The following is a 27,634-nucleotide window of genomic DNA, read 5'->3' on the forward strand; positions in this document are numbered from 1 at the left end:
ATTGAATCTCTTTGAACAATGTCTACTTTGCCATATCGGATCGACGTCGACCGGTTCTTTGTTGGATTTGTGCTGTGTGTCTATATACATATATGAATCTGCAGAACATAACATTCATATGTTTTTCGTGAGGACTTCAAAGTTCAAAGAGTGGTAGCTACGTGAAGGTTTAAAACTCTATGTAATGTTATGCTGATTTACGTCTATTTTTGTTACTGGGGTGCTTGTATATTTAGACACCGAGTGCTTACAAAGTTTCTCTTGTTGCAGTGGCATTTTTGTATTTTCAGTTAAGAAATCCCAAGCAGGTTTGTTCAAATTAGTCTTAGGAGTACAACATCATCACTTGTTTTTAGCAACATGATTGAAATGAAACTGTGGAACAACCTCTTAGAAATTCGTTATGCAGCATAAGAGCGGGGAATATCAGGGCTTTGCCGGCATATTGATCCTGCTCATTATCAATTCCACCCTCAGCTTCATTGAAGAAAACAATGCTGGTAACACAGCCGCAGCTCTAATGGCAAAGTTGGCCCCGAAAGCCGAGGTCTCTTCGTCTATCTCTGATAAAACCACAATTGACACCGCTGTCTCTAATAAGAAGATGTCACCCACCGACCAAAGGGCTTGTTCCAACTGTTTTGCTGCTCTTTTCAGGTCCTACGGAATGGGAAATGGAGCGAGGAAGGAGCTTCAGTGTTAGTTCCTGGGGACATAATTAGTATAAAACTAGGCGACATCATTCCTGCCAATGCACGCTTGCTTGAGGGGGATCCTCTGAAAATCGACCAGGTAATTTTTTGCAGTATTTTGAGTGGTGACCTTATCAATGTTGATTCATCTTACTTTTTTCTGATATCTAGTCCTTTTGGAATGGTCTTTATGATTCATCCTTAAGGACAGGTCCACAACTGATCAATAAGTTGTTACTACAAAAAAAAAAGACAGACAAATGTTGTGGCAAAGTCATAAAACAAATAAGCTTATCCTGGAAACCTATATGACTGCCCTTTTGCTCAGGCATTTTAACAACATGAGAAATCTCATAGGCCTAACTAATTGTCTTTCCTTAGTCTGCAAAAGGCAATAGAACATGGTTATACCGCTTTTTTTTATATCCAGAGGGAACTCAAAGTCTGTATAAAGCCTACCCAGTTTATAAAATATTCAATGCAACCAAGCCCAATGCCCGATTACAGGTCAAGATAAAAAGAAAGAATTCTAAGCAACTAGCAGATGATGCACTTCAAGGTTCTTCTTACATTGAAAAAGTGGATTACTTGAACAAGTCAAAGTATTGCAGATTTTCGTTAAGGATGCCGACAAGGATATGGTTGTCCTCGCAGCAAGAGCTTCTCGATTGGAGAACCAAGACGCCATCGATTCAGCAATAGTTAACATGTTGGCAGACCCTTAGGAGGTATCTTTGAATCTCTACATAGGATTTGTCTACAGCTGTTGTTGAAGAAATGCTGCTTCTTATATCTTATTACTGCGAATCGCCTGAAGTTTTGTATGTTTTGTGTCGCTTCTTCATGTTAGGCACGATCAGGAGTCCAAGAAGTTCACTTTCTTCCGTTTAACCCTACCAACAAAAGGACCGCGCTCACATGCATTGATAGTGCTGGGAAGATGCATCGTGTGAGCAAAGGCGCACCGGAACAAGTAAGAGATTAGTGAAGTCGTTAGTTAAGAGCCAACAATGAGATGAGAAACTTGCAATTCGTGTCTACAAACACTTGGTGGTCATATTTTTGAGTAGATTGGCACACAAAAAACCGGAAATTGTGAAGAAGGTACATGCCATAATCGAGAAGTATGCAGAACGTGGACTGAGATCACTGGCCGTAGCCTGCCGGGTGATCAATCTGTCTCACTAGCTGTTTCTTTGCCCTGGAAGGCAATTTTAAAATACCTTTCGTAATGAAGTAATTCTAGACCTTGGCATGAGTGTTAAGATGATAACAGGTATCACACGACAGCCACATAAGCTTATGAGAATTGAATGTATTGGTGGATTTTCATTTAGAGGTCTGGAAAATTAATGAGATAAATATTGTTACTTCAACTCTGTTCACATTTCAGGTGACCAACTCGCAATTGCTAAAGAAACGGGAAGGCAACTTGGAATGGGGGTCCAACATGTACCCTTCCTCATCTCTCCTTGGGAATAGTAAGGATGAGGCGGTTGCAGCTCTCTCAATCGTTGAACTCATCAAGAATGCTGATGGTTTTGCTGGCATGTTCCCCGGTATGCCCTGTTGATTATCCTATCTGATCTTCATTGGACCCCCTATCATTCATATTTTCTTTACTCAATCCTACCTTCAGAACACAAGTATGAGATAGTGAAGAGACTGCAGGCACGAAAGCACATTTGCGGGATGACTGGCAATGGTGTGAATGACGCACCTGCCTTAAAGAAAGCCGATATTGGGATTGCTGTGGCTGAGTCCACGGATGCTGCCTGAAGTGCTTCTGATATAGTGCTCACAGAGCCTGGCTTGAGTGTGATCATCAGCGCCATCTTGACAAGTCGTGCTATTTTCCAAAGAATGAAAAATTATACGGTACATTATATTGTTGCAAATTAAAACATGCTTGAGAATCAAGTACACATATGGGAGGACTTGAGGTTCAGAAGAATTGACGTTCATTTCTTAAATCTTGCTCCATATATATGCTGCATCCGTCATCACACGTATAGTGGTAAGATTCTTTACTTTCCCTTGATGTTCTTGGAAGTTCATTACACATTTTTGTGGGTCAATCCAGTATCAATATGACTGTTATGTCGCAGCTCGGGTTTACGTTGCTTACGGTTTTCTGGAAATTTGACTTCCCACCTTTCACGGTTCTTGTGATTGCTATTCTTAATGATGGTGAGTTTTGGTATTCTTGTTCCCGACTGTTTTTGCTCAGGTTTGTGAGTGAGATGGTTTGTGTCAGCTTGTTTTTGCATTAATGTCGATGGCTCGACAGGTACCATCATGACGATATCGAAAGACAGAGTCAAGCCTTGTCCAAGGCCTGATAGCTGGAAACTAAACGAAATTTTCGCAACCAGGATCTTCCTTGGTGGATGCTTGGGTCTGACCAGAGTCATTTTCTTCTGGGAAGCTTACGAAACTAATTTCTTCGAGGTAATTGCCTGCTAAGTATTGGTATTAATTTCATGAAAGATAAGTGAGCTCTTCTTACCAATTACAGAATTTCACAGACACTTTTCGGCACTCTGGTGTAGTATCGACAAAATCTGCAAAAACCTAAGAGCTGACACGACTGGGAACACAACACTCCCTCTAATATGTGTATATTTTTCCTCGTATCTTGGACATTGAATCCACGTAACAGATTCATATGAGTGTACTGTACTCTCGAGAGAGATATGGTTGTTTTACTCTTTCTTGTTCTCTCAGCGTGTCGTATTCTTGCAGAGAAGTTTCGATGTTAGGGACCTTAACCAGCACCACTTTAATTTGTCGGACCAAGATGTTTCCAATCGGCTTAAGGGCATGATAGGGGATTTCAAGTATAGATTCGCTCCCGATTCAACCTGCAACATCGGTCAAATGAATCGTCAGGAGAATAATAGCTAGTTAAATTTAATCTTCGCCTGTGTATTTGTTCAACATAGGCTAATGTTAAAGTTGCTCTCAGGAAATTCAAGGTGCACTTCTAATTGGCTTGCTTAGCAGGTCCTTCAGTGCAAAATCTACCTTGCAAGTTGCAACAGGAGGTCTTTTCTGCAAAATCCTATGATATGCAATCCGAGTTTATGGCGCAGAGGTAAACCATGGAATCTGCAGGAATGTGAAGAATCATTCTTGCATTGGAAGTCCCGACTAAACTGGATGCAGCTAGGAGACAAGAACTCTAGTTTAAAAAGTGTGGCGAAAATACTGCTTTAACCGCGTCTAGAATGAACAAAATTTTACATGCTCGGAGGACATTTTGGCGAGTATGCATCATGTGATTTCTTGCTTTTCACGGTTCAAGGCATCATCATTCTTATGCAAGCGAACATGGAAGTTGTGCCGCTTGTGCGTATGTGAGAGGAAAGAGAGAATATACATGACTCCTGGCAACAGTTGATAACGTGCATTAGCATAGCCGACGAAAAAATATTCAACCTGTGACAATGACCGAAGACTCGTCCAGAGAAACAATAGCCACTAACAATGAATCTTCAGCCGTGTGCTCGTTAAATGATATTATGAATGAGAAAGTTTCTACCCTAATAGACTTAAAAACGAAATCTGAGTTGCACAGTCAAACTCTAGCATTGCCTGAATCATTACTGGTCGTTGCAGTACTGTCGGAAATTCGAGAGCGAGAAACAAGACATCTCTACATTGGAAATAATGTTTTGACTGTAATTTTAGCAGTTATGCAATTGTCACATACCGTGATTGTCCTATCTCGTGCCCTTGTGAGTGGAGCTTGGTGGCATCGGAGTGAAGAGTGAGTGATGAGAGAGGATGATACAACTGGTTCGCGAGAGTGGCGTCAAGGCTTTGTGTTGGGAGTTTTAGGTAAAAATGAATATACTATTACGAGCTTTGAAGGCGGGTTGGCCTCCTGTGCACAAACTGATCAGGGAGTTAATGCCGCTCTCCTGATGAGGCCATGGTAAGCCGAAATCAGTTGTTGTGCCTAAAGTGTTCTGCGTGTGTTGCTCGAGAGAGTGGATGTCTGAGCTAAGTTGGGCATTGTACTATCCGATACGAGAATGTTACTCACTGTATTGTTCTTAAAAACATCTATAGAAGTAAGGTTGGCCTAGTGTTCTCGGCTTACCAGGCGCCGCACGGGCCATTTCCTAGCGAAGGATCTGCCAGCCCGTGACACAATCCTCTTTCTCTCTCACGCACAATGGAAAGGAAGTTTCAAGTCAAGAATCAGAAGATGGACATATGAGAAGCCTCTCTCTCTCTCTCTCTCTCTCTCTCTCTCTCTCTCTCTCTCTCTCTCTCTCTCTCTCTCTCTCTCTCTCTCTCTCTCTCTCTCTCTCTCTCTCTCTCTCTCTCTCTCTCTCTCTCTCTCACAGCATACTTGGAGATTGGGACTCTGAAAAAAGGATACTTTGCTTAAAGTCATCGAGGAAAACAACAAGCCATCCCATTGTTCTTTTCTAATATATACCAATGTCCACAAATCCTCGCCATGTCCAAGGTATTCTGCAATAATGGGGATGTTCATGAGCTTCTTGGGGAAAGGTAAGTGATCTTGTTCCATTGATGGACAGATCTTCATTGATTATGACTTTTCGAACCATAACTTTCATGTCCTCTTTCATTAATCACTACTTTTCGAAACTTAATTCTTTCTTATTGTGTGTACTCTATTATATTCTGCTCTTCACATCTTACCATCACAACTCGATTCTAGACAAGATTTCACAGGTGCTTTTAAGAAGAAATGATTCGAGATTACCCTTGAGCTTTTCTCTTTTCTATATTTCTTCATAGGAGGGCCGACGCCGTCGACGCAGATGGTTGGATTTCTGATGGGAACGCTTTATAAGCAATTCGTAGATAAGGATATCACAAACTTTGAGGAATTCCACATTGCTGTTCTCGACATTTTTAAGTAAGGTCATCTTCTCTATGTAGAAACAATTGAAATAGTCATGCAGGAGCTCAAAATATCAAACCTATGCAGCACTTTCAATTCGGCATTGCCTGGCAAGCATTTGGACGTTCCGTCGCTAATCAAAGTAGAGGTATGGAATTGTCGGGAGAGAGTTACGTGTTCATGACATACATCATTTATGAATAAGCATGCCTTGATTGTCCATTCGTTTGACCCCTTTCAATGTTCACTAGATTTCTGTTCATCCTTTTAGCCTTTCAAACTGTACATCAGACAGGTCAAAAGGCTGCTGGTTTAGGCTTCTGATGTATGCGAAACATCATGCAGGAATGCTTTAAAGAGTGGAAAGAAGCAACCAAGGAGACAAAGAGAAAGAAGGTCTTTGTAAATTTCATGACAAAGAACGTCAATCTCAATAAGCTCGATGACTACACAGTCCTCAGCGGAGTACTAACGCCACCTGTGGCTATGGCGGCCAAGAGGGCCGGAGAGAATGTGCCACAGCTGAAGGTTATAAAGGCCATCCCCGATGTTGTTTTCGTGCCATCGGCCACTGTTTTAGCCCTCATCTCCGTTAAGCTGTCTCGAAGAATTTTACTCAAGAATATAGCCTCCCCAGAGTCGCAAAATTAAGGACTTCGAATGCATGTGTGACTAAATAAACAAGACAAGTTATTGATTGGAATTTTTTCTCATGTCATTTTCAAATGTGCCGATAATAAATCACTAATGAGGTTATCATAATCTGCAAGCACTGTTGCTTTTCCAAACGTTTCCTGCCGATATATCCAGAGATGTACTCAAACGGACAGCATAAGATATTAATAGCACAAGCCTCAGATTTGTAATGCTCAAAAGTGCTGATCAACTTAAAAGAGTGTAATCAAGAGGAAACCCAGGTGAAATCAAATTTGTTTCTACTCGCTCTCCACAGTGCGTGTAAAAGAAATTATGCAGCAACATTTCGACAATTCGAAGATTAAATATCGCTAGCTCGACTAAGTAGAAATATCCTAGGATCAAATCTCACTTCGTGAATTACCACTCAAAGATATCATGAAAAAAATCATCGATGACAGTAAAAATTATAAAACATAACTTCAATCAATCATTTGAACCCCGAAAACGTAAAGAAAGGGCATAATACTCCAGGTAAAGAAAAACAAGACCTATTTGATTCATGTTCATCTTCCAAATAAACAGTAAAGTGTTTCCAGTTCCACCAGAGACTATAAAATCCATAGGGGAAGAGGGAGAGGATGAACAGAGAATATACAATTAGAATACGCAGATCTATACAACTCACCTTTTTAGAAGCAGAAACTATATAAACTTTCCTTCCTCTCTCACAAACACTTCTCCAACTGTTACAACTATCTGCAGCCTCACCTAACCCAAGGATTTCCGGCTCCCTAGACGCATAGCTACCCGCCTACTTCGCCGCCTCCGTTTGCTACGTACATAGGTCTTGCAAATTGGGGGAGATTTCAAACTAGATCCTTTTCCAAAAGAGTCGGTTTCAGATTTCAGAGACGAAAACAGAGAATCGGTTTCAGTTTCATGCAGTTCCAATGGTTCCTCGGGCTTCTTCTCCATGATGAGCTGATTTCTGAACTCTAATACATCTAGTGATTTTTCCTCCACTGCCTGCTCATTCATCAGAATTTCTTCCTCAGTCTGAAAGTGCCGAGAAAATCATTTCACTTTTCTATCAGAAACACTAATACCAAATAGACTCAGCATACAGATCATATTCTGCTAATCGACTTAAAAGTTAAAATAAAAAAGTAATAATGAAGAGGCGGATAGATTTGAGAGAGAGAGAGAGAGTATACAAGAAGGATTACATCCAGTTTGACAAGGTTTATTCCTCCTATTTGCCATTACTAGTTCTCCTAATTAAACATGTAGTAAATACAGACCCATATCAACAGCATAACTTGAGAGAATTAAGAAAATCCAAGAACTGCATTGAAAAGGACTAAACTAAAGGCTTTTCATTAGGAGTTTTGAAATAAGAACCAAACACACAGGTTAATGCAAACACAAGCTATAATTACTTACATTATCACGAGAAACCCCTCTAAATGTCTGATTTGTGCTCTCAATGATATCGGGCAAAGGAGTCGCCTCTCCGAGTGTTGAATTTGCAGTTTCGGGCATAAGTATATCATCTACATTGTGGTTCGATACTTGCAGAGACGCTGTAAAGACAGATTTACAAGAAGATACAAGTCCATTCCCATGATGAGAAGCTTGTTTTTTATCAGAGCTGGTCAACTCATCTTTTGGTGTTAGCATGCACAACCTATTAACTGAAGAGAACTTTCCAGGATTTTCACTTAACACCTTATCCATTCGTGCTTTCAACTTGCATATGTAAGACTTCGCTGTCTCAATCTTAGCAAGTATTTGCTCCAGGGAATTTGCCCCATCTCCAAAATCAAGTGAATCACCAATAGTATCACCTACTACCCAAAAGACAGTAGGGAAACATTCATCAGAAAAAAAGAACTCAAACAAGAAAGCTTTTGGAGGACAGCAATACTAAAAGCTAATGCAAATTATCTCGAACACCAACTCCTCAAGTCAATTTGGCATTACAGTGAAGCAACTCCATTAAAGACCATAATATAGGTAGCATAACATTAAATTAGAACTATAATTTCATTGCTATAATTCATTGAAAGCAGCAAAAATTACACACTCAAGTCTTCCACCAAGATAACACACAACATTATCTAGAGCGTGGATTGTGCGCCACGTGAGATGAAACGGAATGCAGAACATCCCTCATTGGAAATGTGCTACAGTCAGAATACGCTTCTCCTAATCATGTAGGGAAATGAATCATAACAAAGGGACTTCATGACATACTAAAATCAGGAACTTTTTGACTAAGTTTATTATTAGACGTGAATCTTATTGAAAGTGATCACATGAACGTATGAGGACAATTTCCATATAGGAAAATTGGAAGCATTGATTGAGTGCTTTTGGATCTCTAGAATGCCACAAATTGAAACGCTCATTCCAAATTATGCATTCTACGAGGAGATATCTGGTATCTTTCTAAGAAGAGTCTTCTTTTTTACTTTTGGGATATTAAGTATGATGATGAAGATAAATGATGAGTGCATAAGAATACACTCACTGGTAACATATTTCAACAAAAGCTTCACTCCCAGATCTCGCATTAAGGTTGCTCCCCATTCGCTAAGGATCAAATTCCAGAAGTATGACTAGATAGTAAAGCTCCTAGGGAATAAGTCTTACAGGGTAAGCAACGCTAAATGGCCAGGCTTATATGGTTTTCCCTGTACACTCTTGTACAAGGCAGTAGCATCTCATATAATCTTTGTGGCCTCCATTTTCTTTTGATAGAAAAATTCATGGCTCTCCTAAGTCCTAATGTCACTTTCATTGAGATCCTCTCCTGGTGCATATCACCACCTAGAGTCTGTGTATACGCACTCTCGCTGTGAGTTCGCCGAAATTGCTTTTGTAGAAAATGAGATCATTCTTCATCATATGTTTTTCCATTGAGAAATGACATGAAAGCTATCACCATGTCTCTTACCAATATTTGCCTACATTTGGACATGCCTCATTTGCTGCAGATTATATTCTGGTAGAAAATAAAAGCACATCTACGAGACTCTTAAAAGTAGACCATTTACTAGTAGGTAAGGCAAAGTAACTGAACCCAAAAGAAAAGTTGGAAGCAAGAGAGATCCAAGCATTCTTTCCTCATCGAAATTACAGAAATTATTCGAGAAAAGCAGTTTCATATAATATGATTTACTGGAGCATGTTAGACCGATAGTTCTGATATAAGGAATCACAACAAACTGCTAAGTCGAACATTCAGTCTAAAATAAGGGAAGAAGGATACTAATTGAGTGATAATACAGATTCACTATCCACCAGAAGGGAATAGATGAACTTGATAGGCAAGGATCCAAGCACGTGCCACAACCACCTAATTTCCATCTTATATGATGAAGAGCAAGCGAGGAGGCTAGACAGAAGAAAAATCACCAGCTCTGAATTTCTCCTTAGATGGAAAAGATGAGTTTATCAACTGTGTAAGGGTTATCCGGCCTCAAATTTGGCCTGTTTGGTACAACTTATCAGCTACTTATTATTCTACATATGAATTTCCCTCAGCAAACCGTGCTCGTATTTTTCATTGCAAACAACTTTCCCCATGTGTGCATCTAAAAGATATATATGCTTCTACTTTTCAATATTTTGTTGGCTTGAAAGGCTAGTGTTTCGTGTCAAATCAAAGTCAATATGTGTTGCGAAATCTATAAAAAGTCAAAAGTTAAAAAGTAAAATCACCGCAATGCCAATCATTCCAAAATAACAATTATGTGCTACAAAGGGCACAAATAAAGTATATATACACCTTTCCATATCCTTCCCCACTTTTATTAGCAGAGCTTTACAGCTACCAAGTCAGAACATGCTAACGAACCTATCACTCATATTCTAAAGAATGATCTACACCAACAAAAATAAAAAGTACGGCCAAAGTGCCCGGATATCTTGCATTTCTTTGATACTCAACAGACATAAAAAAGAAAGTGCTTTAACATCTTACCTTGATTGCCACGACGAATTTCCATAGGAATATGATCCGCACGGGACTTTCTATCTACACGATCCGAAGGAAAAGATCAGAGCTTATGTCATTTGACTAAAACAAACGTGGCAAAGGCTTTAAATGTAGTACCAAAATAGGAGAACAAGTTGTGCTGTGACATATATGATGCTACATCCCGTGTCTCTTCAACTCTTTTTCTTTTTCTCCTGATCATGACTTTCTCTCTTGAGAGTTGACCGGGAAATGGAAGTGACTTTGCATTAAAATCTTGCGATTCTGGTCCATAGAAATTCAATTTCTTCTTTTGGTTGCACTCTGCCAGTTTCCTATCATACTTTCGTGCTTGGGAGTTCAACTCATTAATTCGCAGTTCGAGCCATTTACATCGCCACTTAAGAGGATGTATAAACCTTCTCCAGTGATCCGTCAGCTTCTTCCTGGAAAGAGTGACAAGAATAAAGACGAATGCATTAGTCCGACAATTACTGAAAGTGAAAATAACTGTACCCGAAGCAGTACACGCTATGTTCCTTCTATGGATGAATAATGTAAGATATCACTATCGATAACGTTCTAACCCTTTATTTCATATAAATTAAGGGAATTACCAACAGCCCGTGAATGTTAAAAATCCCTCACCCTGCATTTAAGTAATCAGCACACGGTGTACACTAACGGAATGAAAGTTTGGGTGGAGAATGGGAATCGTGATGCAGAGACGAGGAAAATTTCAAAATTTTGTGCATTTTCTCCCCTGATTTTCCTCTCCCCCTCCTCCCAAAAATAGCATAAACGATATGACAAACTGCCTCACCATTTTTAGTTTAGCCACAGAACGAGAAAATGCACAAACGCATTATCCCAAGAAGCATTCTCTGGATATTGTGTACAACCCAGGACGCGGTCAGAGCCCCCATGCAAAATATCACATTTTTGTCTATTATTCAACAACCTACCAGTATGCAAATGGTTGAGAAAAATCATCTTCCATAGGCCACGTCCATATAATTAATGAGCATTAAAATAATCATATAAAAGGAAAGCATAATTTTCTTGAAGGATGATTCACGTGAGCTCCTTTTCTTCGGAGTGGCATTAAGGCAGCTTTCTCTATTTTTATAAGCAGTTCTTTTCCTATCAAAAACTAGTCCTCTTCAATTCAAATGACAGGACTACAGGATGCCATAGGGAGACTTTCTCTAGATCTAGGTATGAGGGCAAAGATTATCAATGACAAGACACCAACATGCCTTCTATCGTCAGTATACTTTCGGTTTCCAGTCTATGAATCAAGATAAAAGTTAAAGAGCCATGCATCTTCACTAATAGAATAATGTACTTAACGGAGAGATTATTCAAGTTAAAGGAATCAAAAAGCTTCAAAGCGATCATTCTCAGATAGCAAGAACTTTGCGGCATCTTAACTTATCGGAAACAAAGATGCATATGGAGTTCAATAAATAGAACCAACATACTAGGACAATATATTCCATTCCAATACTGCAAACAGATAATATTAGTTTCCTTTATCATCAAATGAACTCAAATCTAAGCCGAGTAAAACAAGCCCAGCGCAAGTTTATGTTGCCAACTTGCTTGGAGATCATCCACCCTATAAGTGGCTAATCTAGACTATAATTACTGCATAAGATTATCATGTCAACCAACCCAAGCCCAATAGTAGCAGATTCACGAAACAAATATCTGCAACAGCTTGAAACATTGAAAGTAGATACATCAAGTGACAAACAAGCTTGATGCAGCCCATATACTGGGGTTTCAGGGGGGACGGGACTGATGTGGGTTTATCGTAAAATCAAGTACAGGGGAAAATGATAATAAAGCGCCTTCGTCTAGTTCGAATTATAAATCCAAAAGGGCTATGAAAACTAAAGTCGACGACTATACACTTTAATAAAACTGGCAAAGGATCACGGCAAATAACATGGGAATCTAATCACAAGAAGCGCCCACGGAATAATCAAGAAGTATCCAAGACCCTTCAAAGATTCGGTACGCAGTACCTTGTTGGATAGAGTTCGCTCTGTCCAGGACAAAGTAATCCCAGCATATTGCCACCAAGAAACTCTGACTCAACTTCACCATCATTCATAGCTAAATTATTCTCAAAGCCAGATGATGTATCACCAAATGAACTAGAATTCTCAGTCGTATCCCCTCGGCCACCTTCAATCGGGCCTTCCTTAGCCTGACTCTTGCGATCAATTATGTCGACATCGGAATTCCTGTCCCCATCGAGCATTTCCGCATCGCGCAAACCCCCCGCGCCGAAGCCGCCGTCCTCCTCACGGTTACCCAAGCAGCGCATCGCCTTAGCCCCGGGATCCTGGGCAACGGCTCCGCCCTCCTTGCCGGCCGACACGCTCGCCGCGGCCTCCGATCCGCCCATCGGAGCCTCCGACTTGGCCCGAGCTTCCAGGTCAGGACCCATCTCGCCCATAATCAAGCCAGCCGCTCCGGCGATCCCTCCCTCGCGCCTGCGCCAATTCAGCATCTAATCACGAATCACACAACCCCCCACACAATCAAGAAAGCCTCGAGGGAACCAAGAAACGCGGGGGCAACTGGTCTCCGCCAGTTCTAAACCCCTGTCCTACAACCTCTACCACAATCAAAGAAAACCCCATTGAAGCTGGATTGATCATATGATAAAGTAATCAATGGAACCTTCATGCTCATTCACAGGCATTATCCCCCCCCAGGAACGTTTCTTGCCCGGGGGGAAAAAAAGCCCATCAATCCCCCACAAACAGATATCGCCGGGAGACGGTTCCAGCATTCAAGAAAACCGGCGGAGAAGAAAACCCAGAAAGGCAAGAAACCGCGACGCGATGAACCGGTGGGGGGGGAAGAAGGACCGGCGGGTCACCACCGGGTCCCGCAAGGAAACCCCACCCCGAGAAAACCAAAAAACGGGAAGCAAATCAAGAAGACCGAAACCCTAGAACGGAGCGAGAGAAGGGAGGGGAGGGGAGGGGAGGGAGTATACTGGGGCTAGCCATGGCCGTCTCCTTCGAATCGGGGCGGCGGGGGCGCGCTGCTGGATGAGCTCCGAGGATCGCACGGTTCGTCAGCATTCAACGACGTAGCCAAAGCAGCAGCAGCCAGCAGCCAGCGGCAGGAAGAGAGAGGAAGTCAAAAGGGGCGTCGCGCTCTCCCGTTGGCGGTGCGGCAAAAATTACTTTTTTTTTATATATTAGAAAAAGCGGTGTTGAGGCCGGGTTCCACGTGGCCGAATTTGGTTGGCCAGGAGATGTTGCCGTGGATGGGAGCGCGCGAGCGGGCGAGGGGGGGATAGCATCATCGGCTGCGGTACGGACGACCAGGATTTTGGAGCGGATTTTAGAATTTTTTTTTTAAGTGATTTATTCCGCATTTCTCTCTTTTTTTTGTACTTTCAAAACTGTCTTTTTTTTTTTTTTTTACTTTACTTGCTGCTCAAGCATTTGGGATTTAATTTGTTGTGGGGACCCCTCCGTTCATTTTGCCAATTTCTTCGCGATTTACTTCGTTTTTTTCGCGCGGCGACCCGACGGTGTCGGTATTTTCGACTCGACTGATTTACTGTCCTTTTTTTTTCCTGGTGTGCGTGCTTCAGTTACAAGATGGCTGAGTATAGATCTCGAGGTCGCTCTCGGACAAGAAATTGCCCCATTCTCTACGTAATTGGGCATTTTGTCTCGCAATAAATTACGTTTAAATCATAAGAAAGCGGATGTCCTAAAAGAGATTATGCTTAATTCCATTAACGGCTACTGTATGGATGCTATAAAAGTTACACACTTTCCCCGTATGGTCACACCTAAGTTTCGGACCCATAATTTGAAGTAACCTAAGCTTTTTGAGATCGAGGATAGACCAAGAAGTTGTACCTGTGACCACCTGCTTACAAATCGGCTTCGTGGCCGCCAGGGCAATAGTCGTAGCAAACTCAAATATGGTTTTGGGTGCAATGACTACGATTGTTGCGTGGTCTATTTACACTAACATAGTCGTTCTTTAGGTGATGCTATAACCCCTAATCTGATTGTAATCTCCATAAATAGTGGAGAAATATATGTGCTACATTATTATCTCCACTGCTTCAACTTCACTGCTCTTCATGACTCGTGCAAAAGAGACTCCAATCACAATCTGATTTCATTTACTCGGATATAATAAAAACAGACGATGTGACCAATCCTTTTCATAAACTTAATAAGGTTCACCAAATACGCGATGCCGGTGTCGTTTAAGCCCTAGTTCACTTAGAAAAATCGGGAAAAGAGTGGATGAAAAACTTCAAATTATCATAAAAATACTTGGAAACGGTAGTTCTTCCTAAGGGTTCTGGGGACGTTGATGCATTGATCCGAAGCTCTTTGTTTAACAATTTGAAAAAAAGATCGAATTTTTAGCTCGGGTCAACTTCATCGCCACTCTTCAAGATGTAAAACACATGCAATTAACTAAATCATAGAGAGAGAGAGAAGGGGGCCATTGACAAACCTTCTAATGCCAAGAATCGCTGAGAACCAAGTGAAGAGTGAGAAAGAGCAAGCGACAATTCTCTCGTACCAAACAAAATTTTCTAGTATCAAGTTAAAGTGAAGACCGTAGGGTTGGCCAAATACTACAAATCTTCCAAACCCAAACTGAGGTTGGTAAGTACTTTAGCCTAATTAAAGTTAGCTGGTGCCATTAATTCTCTTCTCCTTTTTCATTTTAAATCGATCATATCCATTGCCATATCGGAAAAAAAAACAGCCCAGATTATTATTACTACTACTACTATATGGGGACGGGATTTGCTTAATATGGGCGAGTCTAATTCGGAAAATAATTCTATGTTAGGTCTATCTTAGTTAAGCGAAAATGAATGGAGTGTGTTTTGGGGGGAATGAAATCCTCCACGGTAAAGGCAATGGTGGTAGGTATAATGTCATGAAGTTAATTCCTTTCTCTCTTTTGAAATTTCGAGATTTCTTTCTTGATTAGTGCTGAACATGCTTGTTGAGGCAAAGAGTACATGGATTACAGTTTTTTACCTACCTTATAATCCAATTGTCCAATTTTATTTTTTTTCATTTTTGCCAAAATCTAGTTGTCTAATTGGCCAATGAGGTATGCATTCGGGTATGTTTTTAATTTTCATGAAAATGTTCAATTTTCAAGATACAAAATTTTATGTTGAATGAACGATAGGTTAATAAGATGATTCTAAAAGCAATCTTCTAGCTAAATTGGGGTTAGTAGTATTTGATCCAAAATAAAGCTGGGGCAATTAATTCTCTTATTTTTTTTAACAAATTTTTTTCTCGTTATCACTTATTTGATGGACGTTGAGCTCCTTTTGGCTGCTTCGGTCATTTCCTCTTTTGACTCTCGCGCGGCCCTTTCCCGTCTATAGCTACCGAGAGAGAAAGAAAGAGGGCCGGGCTCATTTTTAGCAACCGTTTGTGTCCGCCTAATAATTCATTACGAAAAATTTAGGTATCGACATCTAAAGAACTTGTCAATTTGTTCAATGCATTGTTCAACCACTAGGGCCATGAACAATTTGATGTTGACCCAATTCAATGGCTATAATAGGCGATGCGGGCTTCAGTTGAAACATTGTACGAGAGAATTTTTTTTGCTTTTCTCTATTAGTGTTTTCTCTCAAAGGCCCTTTTGACAAAATACCTAACTGGATTAGGACATTTTGATGATAGAGATAATTATGTGATCAAGTATTGGATGTAGCATTAGTTGTCGAGTTTTATGTTGTGTTGAGATTGTTTTTTTCCTGCTACGTAGCTACGTCACGTTAACTCACGAGCGTTACGAAGAAGGGGATGTAAGTGATGGAAAATGATGTTTCAAGTTAGGAGGCAATGGAGATGAACAATTTGTGCCTATATCTTGTCAAATCTCATCGGTTGGGTGAAGGTTGGCAGGAGATGTCGTTCTAGTTTCTATAAAGACAGGTATATGTACCTTCCAAAGCATCTCCATGTCTAGAGACTCAATTCTTGCTTTAATAGCAAGCCTGCACTTGAACATTGTATCTCTTTGCAGTTTTCAAACACGGATGTCAATAAGTTCTTTGCTTCTAGATGGTCACACTACAAGTATAGACCAAATGGATAGGTCGTGTTATAAATGGTCCAACCCAAATTGATCAATTTATCCGTTTCTGACCCATCTATTCGTAATGTAAATTTATAGACTCATACACGACCTCTATCTATATTGCGAAAATACTTTCGTATTTAACTCAATTTAGAACTTGTTTCTTATGATTTTTAAAAAAAAATTATATTGCTTAAGTACTTCCATGCAATACAAATCTAATGGACAATTTTTATAATTTAAAGAAATGAATTTTTTTGTATTTTTATTTTCTTTTCTCTTTTCCTTTTTCTTCTTCTACGTCGAGCGCCGGCCACTGGGCAAGGGACAGGACCCTTGCCGGACTTTGTAAAAAAAAAAACAAGAAAGAAAAAGAAACAAAAAAAAGAAAAAATATTATAAGAAAAAAGAAAAAATATAAAAATTGGCTTGACATCTTCAACTCCACCTTATATGGGTTAGTTATCAACCCATTTAAAACCCATTAAGTCGTTAGACAACCTATTTATGACCCACTTAAGCCGGTTTTTGAAACTTAAGACAACCCATTTACAACTCGCATCATCAAATATGGGTTAAATGGGTCTTAAACGCGTGTTGCCACCTCTAACTATGAGGCATCACTAGAGCGAAGGTGAGAATAAAGTCTTAAGTAGATTTTGGTCTCCCGTTATTAACACGTCATTCAATTTAGAAGTCTGATGTTTCGGAATATGGAAGGTTTATTTTGTTGTTGACACCTGAATTTTTGTCGATAATTCAAGCGTCTGGTCTTATAAAAGTGCAAAAATAGGAAATAGCAAAAAAAAAAAAAAAATGAAGAGAAGGAGTGGGCTTTTTCTGGTTCGTCGCCAATTCACGTAGGCCCTAGAAGCTGCTGCCCTGACCAGCCCAGGCCACACACTAAAACCGCCCCGGCTCATTAGACTGAAGCCCATTAAACACGAGGCCCATCAAAAGAGACGGCCCATTCATCAAAGCCCGGCCCATTCATACGCACCGGAGAGAGACGACGGAAAATCCTCCCGACGAGAAGAAGTCGAGAAAGCTTCTAGGCGTCGGGATTTCCCGGGCATCTTCTCCGGTTGTTCCAGAGTCGCCGTAGAGTTGCCGGTCATCCTAATGGTCATCTTCTCCGGTTGATCCGGCAATTCTGAACTTTTTATGCTCCTATGGACTAGTTAAAAAAAATTATTTTCTGTAGCATCTTGTATCGCACGAGGATCCAACCTCCTAACCAATTTACTTATTAATCAAAGTCATAGCCAAAATTCACCATAGAGATGAAGAGATCATGTTATCCCATATTAGAACTTTTACAAACATTATGAGCAAATAATCCCTTGCTGCTTGTTGCTTTATGCCGCCATGCCTCGCGACCCTCCCGAACAGGCGGGAAAATGACGGATTTAGAGGTAATGCCGAGTTTATTATGAGTTAGAGGATGAATCTGACCAAAATGAAAATATTAAAATAGTTGTGGCAAAAAATGATATTCAACAAGCCTTATGTTTGTTGATACTTCAAGCCTAACTATATAAAAGAAACAATAATGGTTAGGGCCAAAGACACTCGGGTTTACTCATTAGATATCAACAAATTGGATGAAATCTTCGACTAAGTTTTGAAAGATGGACTAATTAAATTAACTGAAGGTTAAAAAATTCCTAATAAAAAGATTTAGTAAACAGAAAATATTGCAAGCGGCACCATTCATGGGTCATAACACAGTTAGTTGTATTGTTTTCGGAAGACAATCCAAGAAGCAATTCGCCAAGGAAAAATTAAATTTGTCGATGACAATGGGGACATGATGACCATTGATTATCTAATTCGAATCGAATGATCAATGAATCTTCAATGCTTTTAAAAGGGAAATATGTTGATACAAAAAAAAATCCAATCGTCAAAGTGTCTAGTCGATAAAAAAATATTTTTCAAATTATTCATTTTTTGCGAAATAGATGCACCCTTAAATTTATTTCCAAAAATCTATGTAATTGATATCCAATGCATGGACCGTGATGCATGGCATATATTACTGAAAAATATGTGTGGATGGATGGATGGATGGATTAGTCAAATGTCAAGCTAGAAAAGAATCAACATTATCATTTTCCTTTTATCCTTCTAAGATCGAGGCATTGACTTTCGTCGGATTCTTATCATCATGCTCTTTGGAAACTTGGATTCAATTCACAAAAATCCAACTTCATGCGGAAAACTCGTCCCCAAGATGGTGATCAAGCACAGCATGAAGAAAACTTTCGCTGGTTTCATGGCAAGAATGACGGATCGAGAGTTGTCGTCCAACATGTCGAGGCCATTTTCATACTTGGAAGTGATTCGATGGCGCTAAGACAGGCTCGTACCAGAAGTCCAAAACTTGGAATTCCGAATGATGGAGTCCTAGGATGCTGACCCGAGTTGCGATGATACTCTTTCGATCTGTCTTTCGTGGGGATTTTTAACGTTCTTGAGGTGCAAGAGCAATGTCCCGTCCGCCGTACCAGCTCGACTAATCGCCCGACCTGAGCTTTACCGTAGAACTGCTCATTAGCGAAAAGAGAAGGAAAGAACATGGGCGAGGCATTCGCTCACGAGTGAAAACTAGCTACTAGACCATCGAAAGAGAGGGGAAGGAAATGTTCCGTAGGTTTGGACGAAGTTCTTGTGCCGACTGACAGATCATTCATAAGGCATCGGAAATTCCAGTTATGAAGCCACGACGAGAAAAATGAATAATGATGTTCGACCTCTTATGCATTTTTCTCGTCTTTAAAACAACTTTTCGAAACACTCGATGAGAAAACATGGAGTTGCTAGACTTCTCCTGTTTGCTCCAATATGACCTGTTAATAAAGGATTCTTCTCCAAATCCACTCTTCCTACTCTGCTGGTGCTTGCAAAGATGTGAATGTGGAGCGGAGCGGAAGAACTTTAGCATGTAAACTGCAATAGCCGAGCTGAGGGCTGTGGCTGTGGACCGGAAGGATTACGGCTCTCAGACTTGCGAGGTGAGGGCTAAAGGACTTTGGCCAGTTCAGCGCGTAACACAGCTGATTCAGACGGAGACGATTGGAACAAGTACAAATGCCTAAGAAAAGGGACATATCTACTTCTATACAGAAGGACCGGTGTAGTTAAAATCACAAGCACTACATACTGTAGGCAAAAGAAATGGAAATGAAGCATGTGAAACAAGGCAAAAAAGACTTTTGAGGAAATTGCTATGAAATGCATATGCACCTGGTTAGATAACTTCCATAGCAGTATAAATTTCTAATCTTTAACTATAATCGTCTTCACTGATGTCTATTCCTAATGATCCGTCGAGGGATGCTAACTTTTGATGCATAATCTGTGCCCTAAACTTGGCGATGAACTCGCCAGCCTTCTTATCGACCTCATTAGCTTCAGTTCCCGCATCACTGACAGAGTCAGACACGGCTTCTTTATCCAAGCTCCTTCGGAAATTTTCAGCCTCAGCCATCCACTCCTCTCTAGAGTTCACACGTTTGTTGTCACAATGATTCTTCTCGCCATTTCCACAATCAGCAAACTCTTGCTGCAAAACGGGACCGGAATTTCCCAGACTTGGTTCACCCAACCTACCGAAGCAGCTATGAGAACCTTCAGTTTTGTTTCCTTCCTTTCTCATACAAAACTGGTCTGTCCTTTCATGCTTCATTCCCACCTTGTCGTCTATGAAATTTCGACAGGTCTCTTCGTTATCAACTGTTTCTGTGCGCCTGCTCGATCTGAATGTTCTGACTGATTTTCCTCTCAGCGTACCTTTGATGTTCTTGTCGCGTGGTTTCACATCTAACTTCAGAGAACCCTGAGGTAACCCTCTTCTATACGATAAATTCTCTCTGCTGATCCCACCCGAGTCCTCATAATCACCCTTCAGTTTTCTCTGGCCATCCCCATCAAGAAAAGTATCGATACTGGTATAGCTACGAGAATGAGATCCACGAGGCGGAAGTTTATCACCCGAGAATTCCTGACTACTCTTCTCGCTCAAATCCATTCGCTCATTGTTTAACTTTTCGATACTAGTATAGCTACGAGAATGAGATCCAAGAGGTGGAAGTTTACCACCCGCGAATTCCTCGTATCTCTTCTCGCTGAAATCCATCCGCTCATCATTGAACTTTTCGATACTAGTATAGCTACGGGAATGAGATCCACGTGGCGGAAGTTTATGACCCAAGAATTCCTGGCTTCTCTTCTCACTCAAATCCATCCGCTCATCATTTAACTTTTCGAGCAGAATCTTCTCACATCTCTCAGGATGCAACATGTCTGGTGAAGCTTTCCTGTTCATCGAAGATGAATAGAACGTGCTTTTGCTGTCAAGCGAACCATGTATTACATTTTCGCCGTAATCGTCTTTATCTGCCAAGTTTCTCCCCATGCCCTTCTCATAGCCAGACACATTTGACGAACCGCAAACATCAAGTGGCGAAGCGGCATGTGAAGAACAGAACTGGTCCTTCTTGTTCCAAGGGTCCTCCATTTTTGGCAAGTCCGAAGAAGCGGAATGTGAGGGAGAGAGCTTGTCAGGTGAAGAGGAAGATGATGTTGAACCTGTATGCGAAGTTAAAGACCCGTGGGACCTAAAAGACCTCGATCTGTGATGCCTAGATCGAGATTCCTCAACTGAGACATGCCTAGCATGCAGGTTCTTCCCATCATTACCAAAACTCTCTCTAACCCCCAGCCTCCTGGGCCTCGACTGCCACGGTATCGACGAATCCGAAGGGCCAGCCGCAGTTTCGTCAAACTTCTTCTCCAAATTAACCGGACCCACATCACCAAAATCCCCATTGACACGGCCATCAGAGCTAATTGAAGGGTGCCCTGAACCAGAAACAGGACCAGATCCACCTCCATTCCTCGATTTTCGCCCACTCGGCTCCCCAGTTCGTGATCTCAGACTCCTAACAGGCAATCCCAGGGGCTTGCAATATTCATCGCCAAGATTAAAGTTTGGCTGAGCCACCACAACAATGGGCTCACACTGAAAACACTGAGAACTCCAGCTACTAACCACAGTATCACCATCCTCAGAGCTCAAAGATCCAGACTTTATCTCTTTCTCACTTGCAAAATCACATTCCTCACCGAAAGCAACCTTGGACTCACCTCGAGAGCAGTCCGCAGCGTCCCATTCCCACGCCTCCTGAGCCGGCCTCTGCACCTTCCCGTCAGACCCGCACGAGATCTCGTACCCGTCTTCGAAAATCGACAGGAAATCCCCCACCCGCGGCCCGCTCCACGCCGCCGCCGCCGCCGCCGCGCCGCGCCCCTCGGCGCTCTCGGGCCCGTCGCCGCCGCCGTCGTCCCCGAGGCTCCGGCGGCTGAACAGGCCGTACGACACGGCGACGCCGATGAAGAGGAGGTGGATGAGCTCCCAGAACTCGGCGAACACGCGGTGGCCGAGGAAGGCGGGAGCTTGGGAAGGGAAGAGAGGGACGGCGAGGAGGAGGAAGGCGAGGACGAGGGCCCGGAAGAGGGAGCGCGGGAGCGAGAGCGGGGAGGCGGCGGCGGCGGCGGCGGGGGGCTTCTGGTTGCCCGGCGGCGGGTTGAGGCTGCGGAGAGGGAGGCGCGGGTTGGTGTGGGAGGTGGGGATCGACATTGCTCGAGCGAGCTGAGATAAAGCTTGGAGCTTTGAGCTTGGAGCTTGAGCTCTGTATGTGTGTGTGTTGAAGTAGGTGAAGAAGAAGAAGAAGAAGAGGAGGGAGGAGGAGGAGAAGTGGAAGTGGAAGTGGAGATGGTGAAGGAAGGAAGACTTTGAAGCCAAGGCAAAGAAAAGACAAGGGAGGAGGAGGGGGCCACATCTTCCCAAAAAGTGGCAAGGACCGTTCGGTTCAAAAAGGACTCAAGCTAGTAATTTGGTTTTACACACTGAGCCAAAAAAAATTATCTTTAAAGAAGTTGAGTCCGATAGGACATCGGAAGTAGGACCGTGTAGCTGAATCGGACCACTCTGAAAATTGGTTCGGTTCTAAGCTCCCATTGGAATTGATCCGATTCCTGGTGTCAAGTGAAGAATCATTCGAAAACTGGACTGATCGGACCGAATTCGAAACCTTGGAATTAATCCAATTCCTGGTGTCAAGTGAAGAATCATTCGAAAACTGGATTGATCGGACTGAATTCGAAACCAGTTTCATGAAACCTAAAAACCACAGCTTTTTTCGTTGCATCTTTTTCTTTATCTCTTATTTCACATCTCATGTAGATGCTTCACGACTCTCCCTCTCTCTCACTCACAACTCACCAAGTCGAGTCCATGCACAACTCAACTCAAGCTCGACTTGACTCAGCTCGACTTGACTCAGCTCGACTCAAGCTCGATCGAGCATTAAATATACTACTCAATCACGATTAACTCGCAAATAAAACTCAAGCTTGGACTTTATAAGTTTAAACATTATGTAAATTAAGTATTTCCATTTTTTTTGTGAATATTTAAAACAAATAGTGAGAGCTTGATTAGGTTCGTGAGCTATCGAGCCGAGTATTGACAAAGCTCGAAGAAGTCGAGTCCGATAGGACATCGGAAGTAGGACCGTGTAGCTAAATCGGACCACTCTGAAAATTGGTTCGGTTCTAAGCTCCCATTGGAATTGATCCGATTCCTGGTGTCAAGTGAAGAATCATTCGAAAACTGGATTGATCGGACCGAATTCGAAACCTTGGAATTGATCCGATTCCTGGTGTCAAGTGAAGAATCATTCGAAAACTGGACCGATCGGACCGAATTCGAAACCAGTTTTATGAAACCTAAAAACCACAGCTTTTTTCGTTTCATCTTTTTCTTTATCTCTTATTTCACATCTCATGTAGATGCTTCACGACTCTCCCTCTCTCTCACTCACAACTCACCAAGTCGAGTCCATGCACAACTCAACTCAAGCTCGACTTGACTCAGCTCGACTCAAGCTCGATCGAGCATTAAATATACTACTCAATCACGATTAACTCGCAAATAAAACTCAAGCTTGGACTTTATAAGTTTAAACATTATGTAAATTAAGTATTTCCATTTTTTTTGTGAATATTTAAAACAAATAGTGAGAGCTTGATTAGGTTCGTGAGCTATCGAGCCGAGTATTGACAAAGCTCGAAGAAGTCGAGTCCGATAGGACATCGAAAGTAGGACCGTGTAACTAAGTCGGACCACTCTGAAAATTGGTTCGGTTCTAAGCTCCCATTGGAATTGATCCGATTCCTGGTGTCAAGTGAAGAATCATTCGAAAACTGGACTGATCGGACCGAATTTAAAACCAATTTCATGAAACCTAAAAACCTCAGCTTTTTTCGTTTCATCTTTTTTTTTATCTCTTATTTCACATCTCATGTAGATGCTTCATGACTCTCCCTCTCTTTCACTCACAACTCACCAAGTCGAGTCCATGCACAACTCAACTCAAGCTCGACTTGACTCAGCTCGACTCAAGCTCGATCGAGCATTAAATATACTACTCAATCACGATTAACTCGCAAATAAAACTCAAGCTTGGACTTTATAAGTTTAAACATTATGTAAATTAAGTATTTCCATTTTTTTTGTGAATATTTAAAACAAATAGTGAGAGCTTGATTAGGTTCGTGAGCTATCGAGCCGAGTATTGACAAAGCTCGAAGAAGTCGAGTCCGATAAGACATCAGAACTAGGACCGTGTAGCTGAATCGGACCACTCTGAAAATTGGTTCGGTTCTAAACTCCCATTGGAATTGATCCGATTCCTGGTGTCAAGTGAAGAATCATTCGAAAACTGGACTGATCGGACCGAATTCGAAACCAGTTTTATGAAACCTAAAAACCTCAGCTTTTTTCGTTTCATCTTTTTTTTTATCTCTTATTTCACATCTCATGTAGATGCTTCATGACTCTCCCTCTCTCTCACTCACAACTCACCAAGTCGAGTCCATGCACAACTCAACTCAAGCTCGACTTGACTCAGCTCGACTCAAGCTCGATCGAGCATTAAATATACTACTCAATCACGATTAACTCGCAAATAAAACTCAAGCTTGGACTTTATAAGTTTAAACATTATGTAAATTAAGTATTTCCATTTTTTTTGTGAATATTTAAAACAAATAGTGAGAGCTTGATTAGGTTCGTGAGCTATCGAGCCGAGTATTGACAAAGCTCGAAGAAGTCGAGTCCGATAAGACATCAGAACTAGGACCGTGTAGCTGAATCGGACCACTCTGAAAATTGGTTCGGTTCTAAGCTCCCATTGGAATTGATCCGATTCCTGGTGTCAAGTGAAGAATCATTCGAAAACTGGACTGATCGGACCGAATTTAAAACCAATTTCATGAAACCTAAAAACCTCAGCTTTTTTCGTTTCATCTTTTTTTTATCTCTTATTTCACATCTCATGTAGATGCTTCGTGACTCTCCCTCTCTTTCACTCACAACTCACCAAGTCGAGTCCATGCACAACTCAACTCAAGCTCGACTTGACTCAGCTCGACTCAAGCTCGATCGAGCATTAAATATACTACTCAATCACGATTAACTCGCAAATAAAACTCAAGCTTGGACTTTATAAGTTTAAACATTATGTAAATTAAGTAATTCCATTTTTTTGTGAATATTTAAAACAAATAGTGAGAGCTTGATTAGGTTCGTGAGCTATCGAGCCGAGTATTTAGAAATCATTTTTCTAAAAATAATTGTTTGTACCACCTACAAAAATGAATAAACAAAATTTTTTTCACCCTCCACAAAAAATATTTAGATATAAATTATTATCAATGATGAAAATAATTTTTACCGACTAATTATTTCAAATAATAATACAAGTGCTTATTTTTCAAATCATTCATATTTCTCAAAACAAACGAGCCTATGTTCGCGCATGACCGCTGTTAATTCGAAATTATTAAATATGTCCCAACTATATACCGCTTTTAATAAATTTTGTCGCATTTCAATTGGACGAAAATTTTCTACAACAAGCTTATGTGGTAAAATATTTTAATAAAAAAATTACGAGACATTATGTTGTGAGAGAGAAAAGGAAGGACGGGAAGTTCAGAGAGAGAGAGAGAGAGAGTTTCGAGCCATCTTCGCTTCTGATTCCTCCGTCGACGGCGACGGCGACGGCATCGCCGGAATGGCGGCGCCGGACGGGTTCGTGGAGGCGGACAACGCGGAGGCCATCATCTCCAGGATCGAGCACAAGTCTCGCAAGATCGAGAGCTTGCTCAAGCAGTAAGCTCCCTTTGATCCCATCTCTCCCCCTGCCTTTCCGTCCCGCGATTTCGCCGATCGGTTTTCCCAGCCTAACCCCGCCTCGCCGCCTTCCGCCGCCGCGCCGTGCAGGTCGAAGCCAGTGGAGGCCCTCAAGACCGCGCTCGAAGGGTCGCCTCCGAACACGCGGGACGAGCGGTGCAAGGTTCGCCCTTTTGTCTTTTGGGTGTTCGCTGCTTGTGTCGGTAGATCTTTTCTAGAGCGAGAGAATTGTGGGTGGTGAAGTCGTGTGCTCGTGGTGTTTTGCAGTCGGCGAACTGGATAGTGGTGCACAGAGCGATAATGGCGATAAAGGATCTGGACGCTCTGTTCTCTTCTTTGGATCCCGAGTACTACGACATCCTCATGAAGTGAGTAACCTCGTCTTTCCCCGTTGTTCGTACCTGCCCATTGTCGATGCTCGTTCGGGTTGTTGCTTTGTGTTGCTTCGTACCCTTTGCCGTGGACTTGAAATGTTTGAAGCGATAGCAGCATTTGAAAGCACAGGGGATGATGGTTATATTGTTTCCATTGAGTTTGTAGCACTTGAAGGCACAAGTAGTGGTAGCATTTCTGAACTTATCTTTAGCTGCAAAGTTGTTTAAGCCACAATGGTGAGCTGCTGTTCATCCCGCTCACCTTACATGCCGATATCTATGCCAAAATGCCACCGTGTGTGTGTGGGGTTTTGAAGGCCTTACTCTTTTCACCCGACCATTCCGTTCTTTTGTTGTGCCAGTTCAGTACTCCTATAGTCCCTTGATACAGATGAACCTAAGGATCGTGAAGAGGCTTCTCGGGTAATTGAGTGGTGCATGTTACGAGGGCCTCGCATCTCTACCCGATAATGATTGTTGAGACTTTGAACTGTTTGTTGCAGAGCCATGATAGATGCATTTTGCTTCCAGTAAGCATTTTGTCGTGGCTGCAGCTTTCATTAGAGATGTTTAATGAAGATCAAGAATCATGGTTAAAAAAAGCAAACTGTCCTTTTAGTTTCTTGGGTTTATCTGTGTCAACCGGGTTGGCACTTTAGAATTTGTGAAGACTTACTTTATTTCTTTAACGACTTAGTTTGATATTCATCTTCTTACTTCTGATAATTTTCAATCCTACAAATGTTTGGCGGAGGATACTCCATTTAACAAAGTGATCTTGGCAGTATTCCCATTTGTGAAACTTGACCATAAATTTTTTCAGAAATAGCTAACTACTTATTGACTGTGGTTTAGAAAATCGGTGTCTCACTTTCGCTTATGAAGATTAGGTTTTTCCAGTATCTACTATTAATTGTATGCTTTAGCTGATCATAGCCTATATTTTTAAGGCTTTGTTAAAAAGTATATCTTGTTGTAATGTGAATTTGCTAAATTATGCTAGTCGTGATTCCTATTCCCTAAGAAAAGCCCTTATAGAGGTTATGCTCAGACTAAGCTGGAATTTCTTTATTACTATGATGTGATTTGTATTAGGCATTCTAGTTGTCTCTTCCTAAGGATCAGTACTAATGCTTCCCGAGAGGAAGGAAAATTGGGGTTGGCTTGGAAAATGGTGTAAAGTTTAAAACTTTAGTGAGGAGAGGAGGAAAATTTAAATATTCTTTCCATTTTCTTCCCCTCCTCACCTTCTAAATGAAGCATAAGAGTAATAGACTGGAGAGGATAAAGCAGGGCAGGTAAGGTTTTGGAACGGAAGGTAGCATATGCTCAGTGATATTTGCTCCTGTCCAGGGGTCATATGTGTTTATGCTTGGAGTAGTTGTGGATTTAGGGTAGCAGAAGCAACTCCTGATATAGTTTGTCTCAAAACTACGATTACGTGCAATAGCTTTCCCTGAATTCTAGACAAGGCATTTCAGCAATTGTATCGACAAAGTCCTTATTGGTTGTTTCTTTGTTGGTTGTATTGAGTGCCAAAATCTAGTCATGCAATCTAGTCCTAGCAGATCTCCTTTCTAGCGTGAATGCCTGAGACTTCTGAGTAGGTTGATCTAATGGTATATCTGTTCTGAGTGATTTGAAGGAGGGAGGAATTAAATGGATAACTTTTGG

The 27,634-nt window shown here is 41.5% G+C and overlaps 4 protein-coding genes and 1 pseudogene across 7 annotated transcripts in view; 3 read left to right on the top strand and 2 right to left on the bottom strand.

Annotated features, from left to right (window-relative positions):
• LOC115666822 (actin-related protein 2/3 complex subunit 5A) overlaps positions 1-27,634 on the top strand; it is a 63,638-nt gene that overhangs the window by 34,530 nt on the left and 1,474 nt on the right. For both annotated transcript variants that reach the window (XM_056318029.1, XM_030588477.2), the window contains 3 exons: positions 25,408-25,565; positions 25,677-25,749; positions 25,854-25,954. In XM_056318029.1, coding sequence (XP_056174004.1) covers positions 25,468-25,565; positions 25,677-25,749; positions 25,854-25,954 — 272 coding nt within the window. In that variant the 5' untranslated portion in view covers positions 25,408-25,467. Of the gene's footprint in view, positions 1-25,407; positions 25,566-25,676; positions 25,750-25,853; positions 25,955-27,634 lie in introns of those variants that run through there.
• On the top strand, positions 19-3,599 carry LOC115684455 (plasma membrane ATPase 1-like; annotated as a pseudogene).
• Positions 5,105-6,295, top strand: LOC115684476 (uncharacterized). The gene is made up of 4 exons (XM_030609216.2): positions 5,105-5,219; positions 5,472-5,592; positions 5,665-5,725; positions 5,923-6,295. The coding sequence occupies exons 1-4, from the start codon at positions 5,189-5,191 to the stop codon at positions 6,226-6,228; spliced, it is 519 nt and encodes a 172-aa protein (XP_030465076.1). The 5' UTR covers positions 5,105-5,188; the 3' UTR covers positions 6,229-6,295.
• On the bottom strand, positions 6,749-13,349 carry LOC115684441 (uncharacterized). 3 transcript variants are annotated; one of them, XM_030609174.2, is made up of 6 exons: positions 13,218-13,349; positions 12,232-12,705; positions 10,337-10,644; positions 10,205-10,258; positions 7,660-8,063; positions 6,749-7,272 (listed from the first exon to the last, which is right to left on the bottom strand). In XM_030609174.2, exons 2-6 carry the CDS (start codon positions 12,666-12,668, stop codon positions 6,985-6,987), a joined length of 1,491 nt encoding a protein of 496 aa, XP_030465034.1. In that variant the 5' UTR covers positions 12,669-12,705; positions 13,218-13,349; the 3' UTR covers positions 6,749-6,984. The 3 variants fall into 3 exon arrangements, with proteins under 3 accessions (XP_030465034.1, XP_030465035.1, XP_030465033.1); XM_030609175.2 differs by having other exon boundaries at positions 6,749-7,242; positions 7,660-8,066; XM_030609173.2 differs by having other exon boundaries at positions 7,660-8,066.
• On the bottom strand, positions 19,538-22,087 carry LOC115684454 (uncharacterized). Its single transcript, XM_056318026.1, has one exon. It carries the CDS (start codon positions 21,963-21,965, stop codon positions 19,611-19,613), a length of 2,355 nt encoding a protein of 784 aa, XP_056174001.1. The 5' UTR covers positions 21,966-22,087; the 3' UTR covers positions 19,538-19,610.

The sequence above is a fragment of the Syzygium oleosum genome, unplaced genomic scaffold (assembly GCF_021117445.2).
Source record: "Syzygium oleosum isolate NSW1041296 unplaced genomic scaffold, Sole_v2.1 Sole_v2.14, whole genome shotgun sequence".
Classification (NCBI taxonomy): Eukaryota; Viridiplantae; Streptophyta; class Magnoliopsida; order Myrtales; family Myrtaceae; genus Syzygium; species Syzygium oleosum.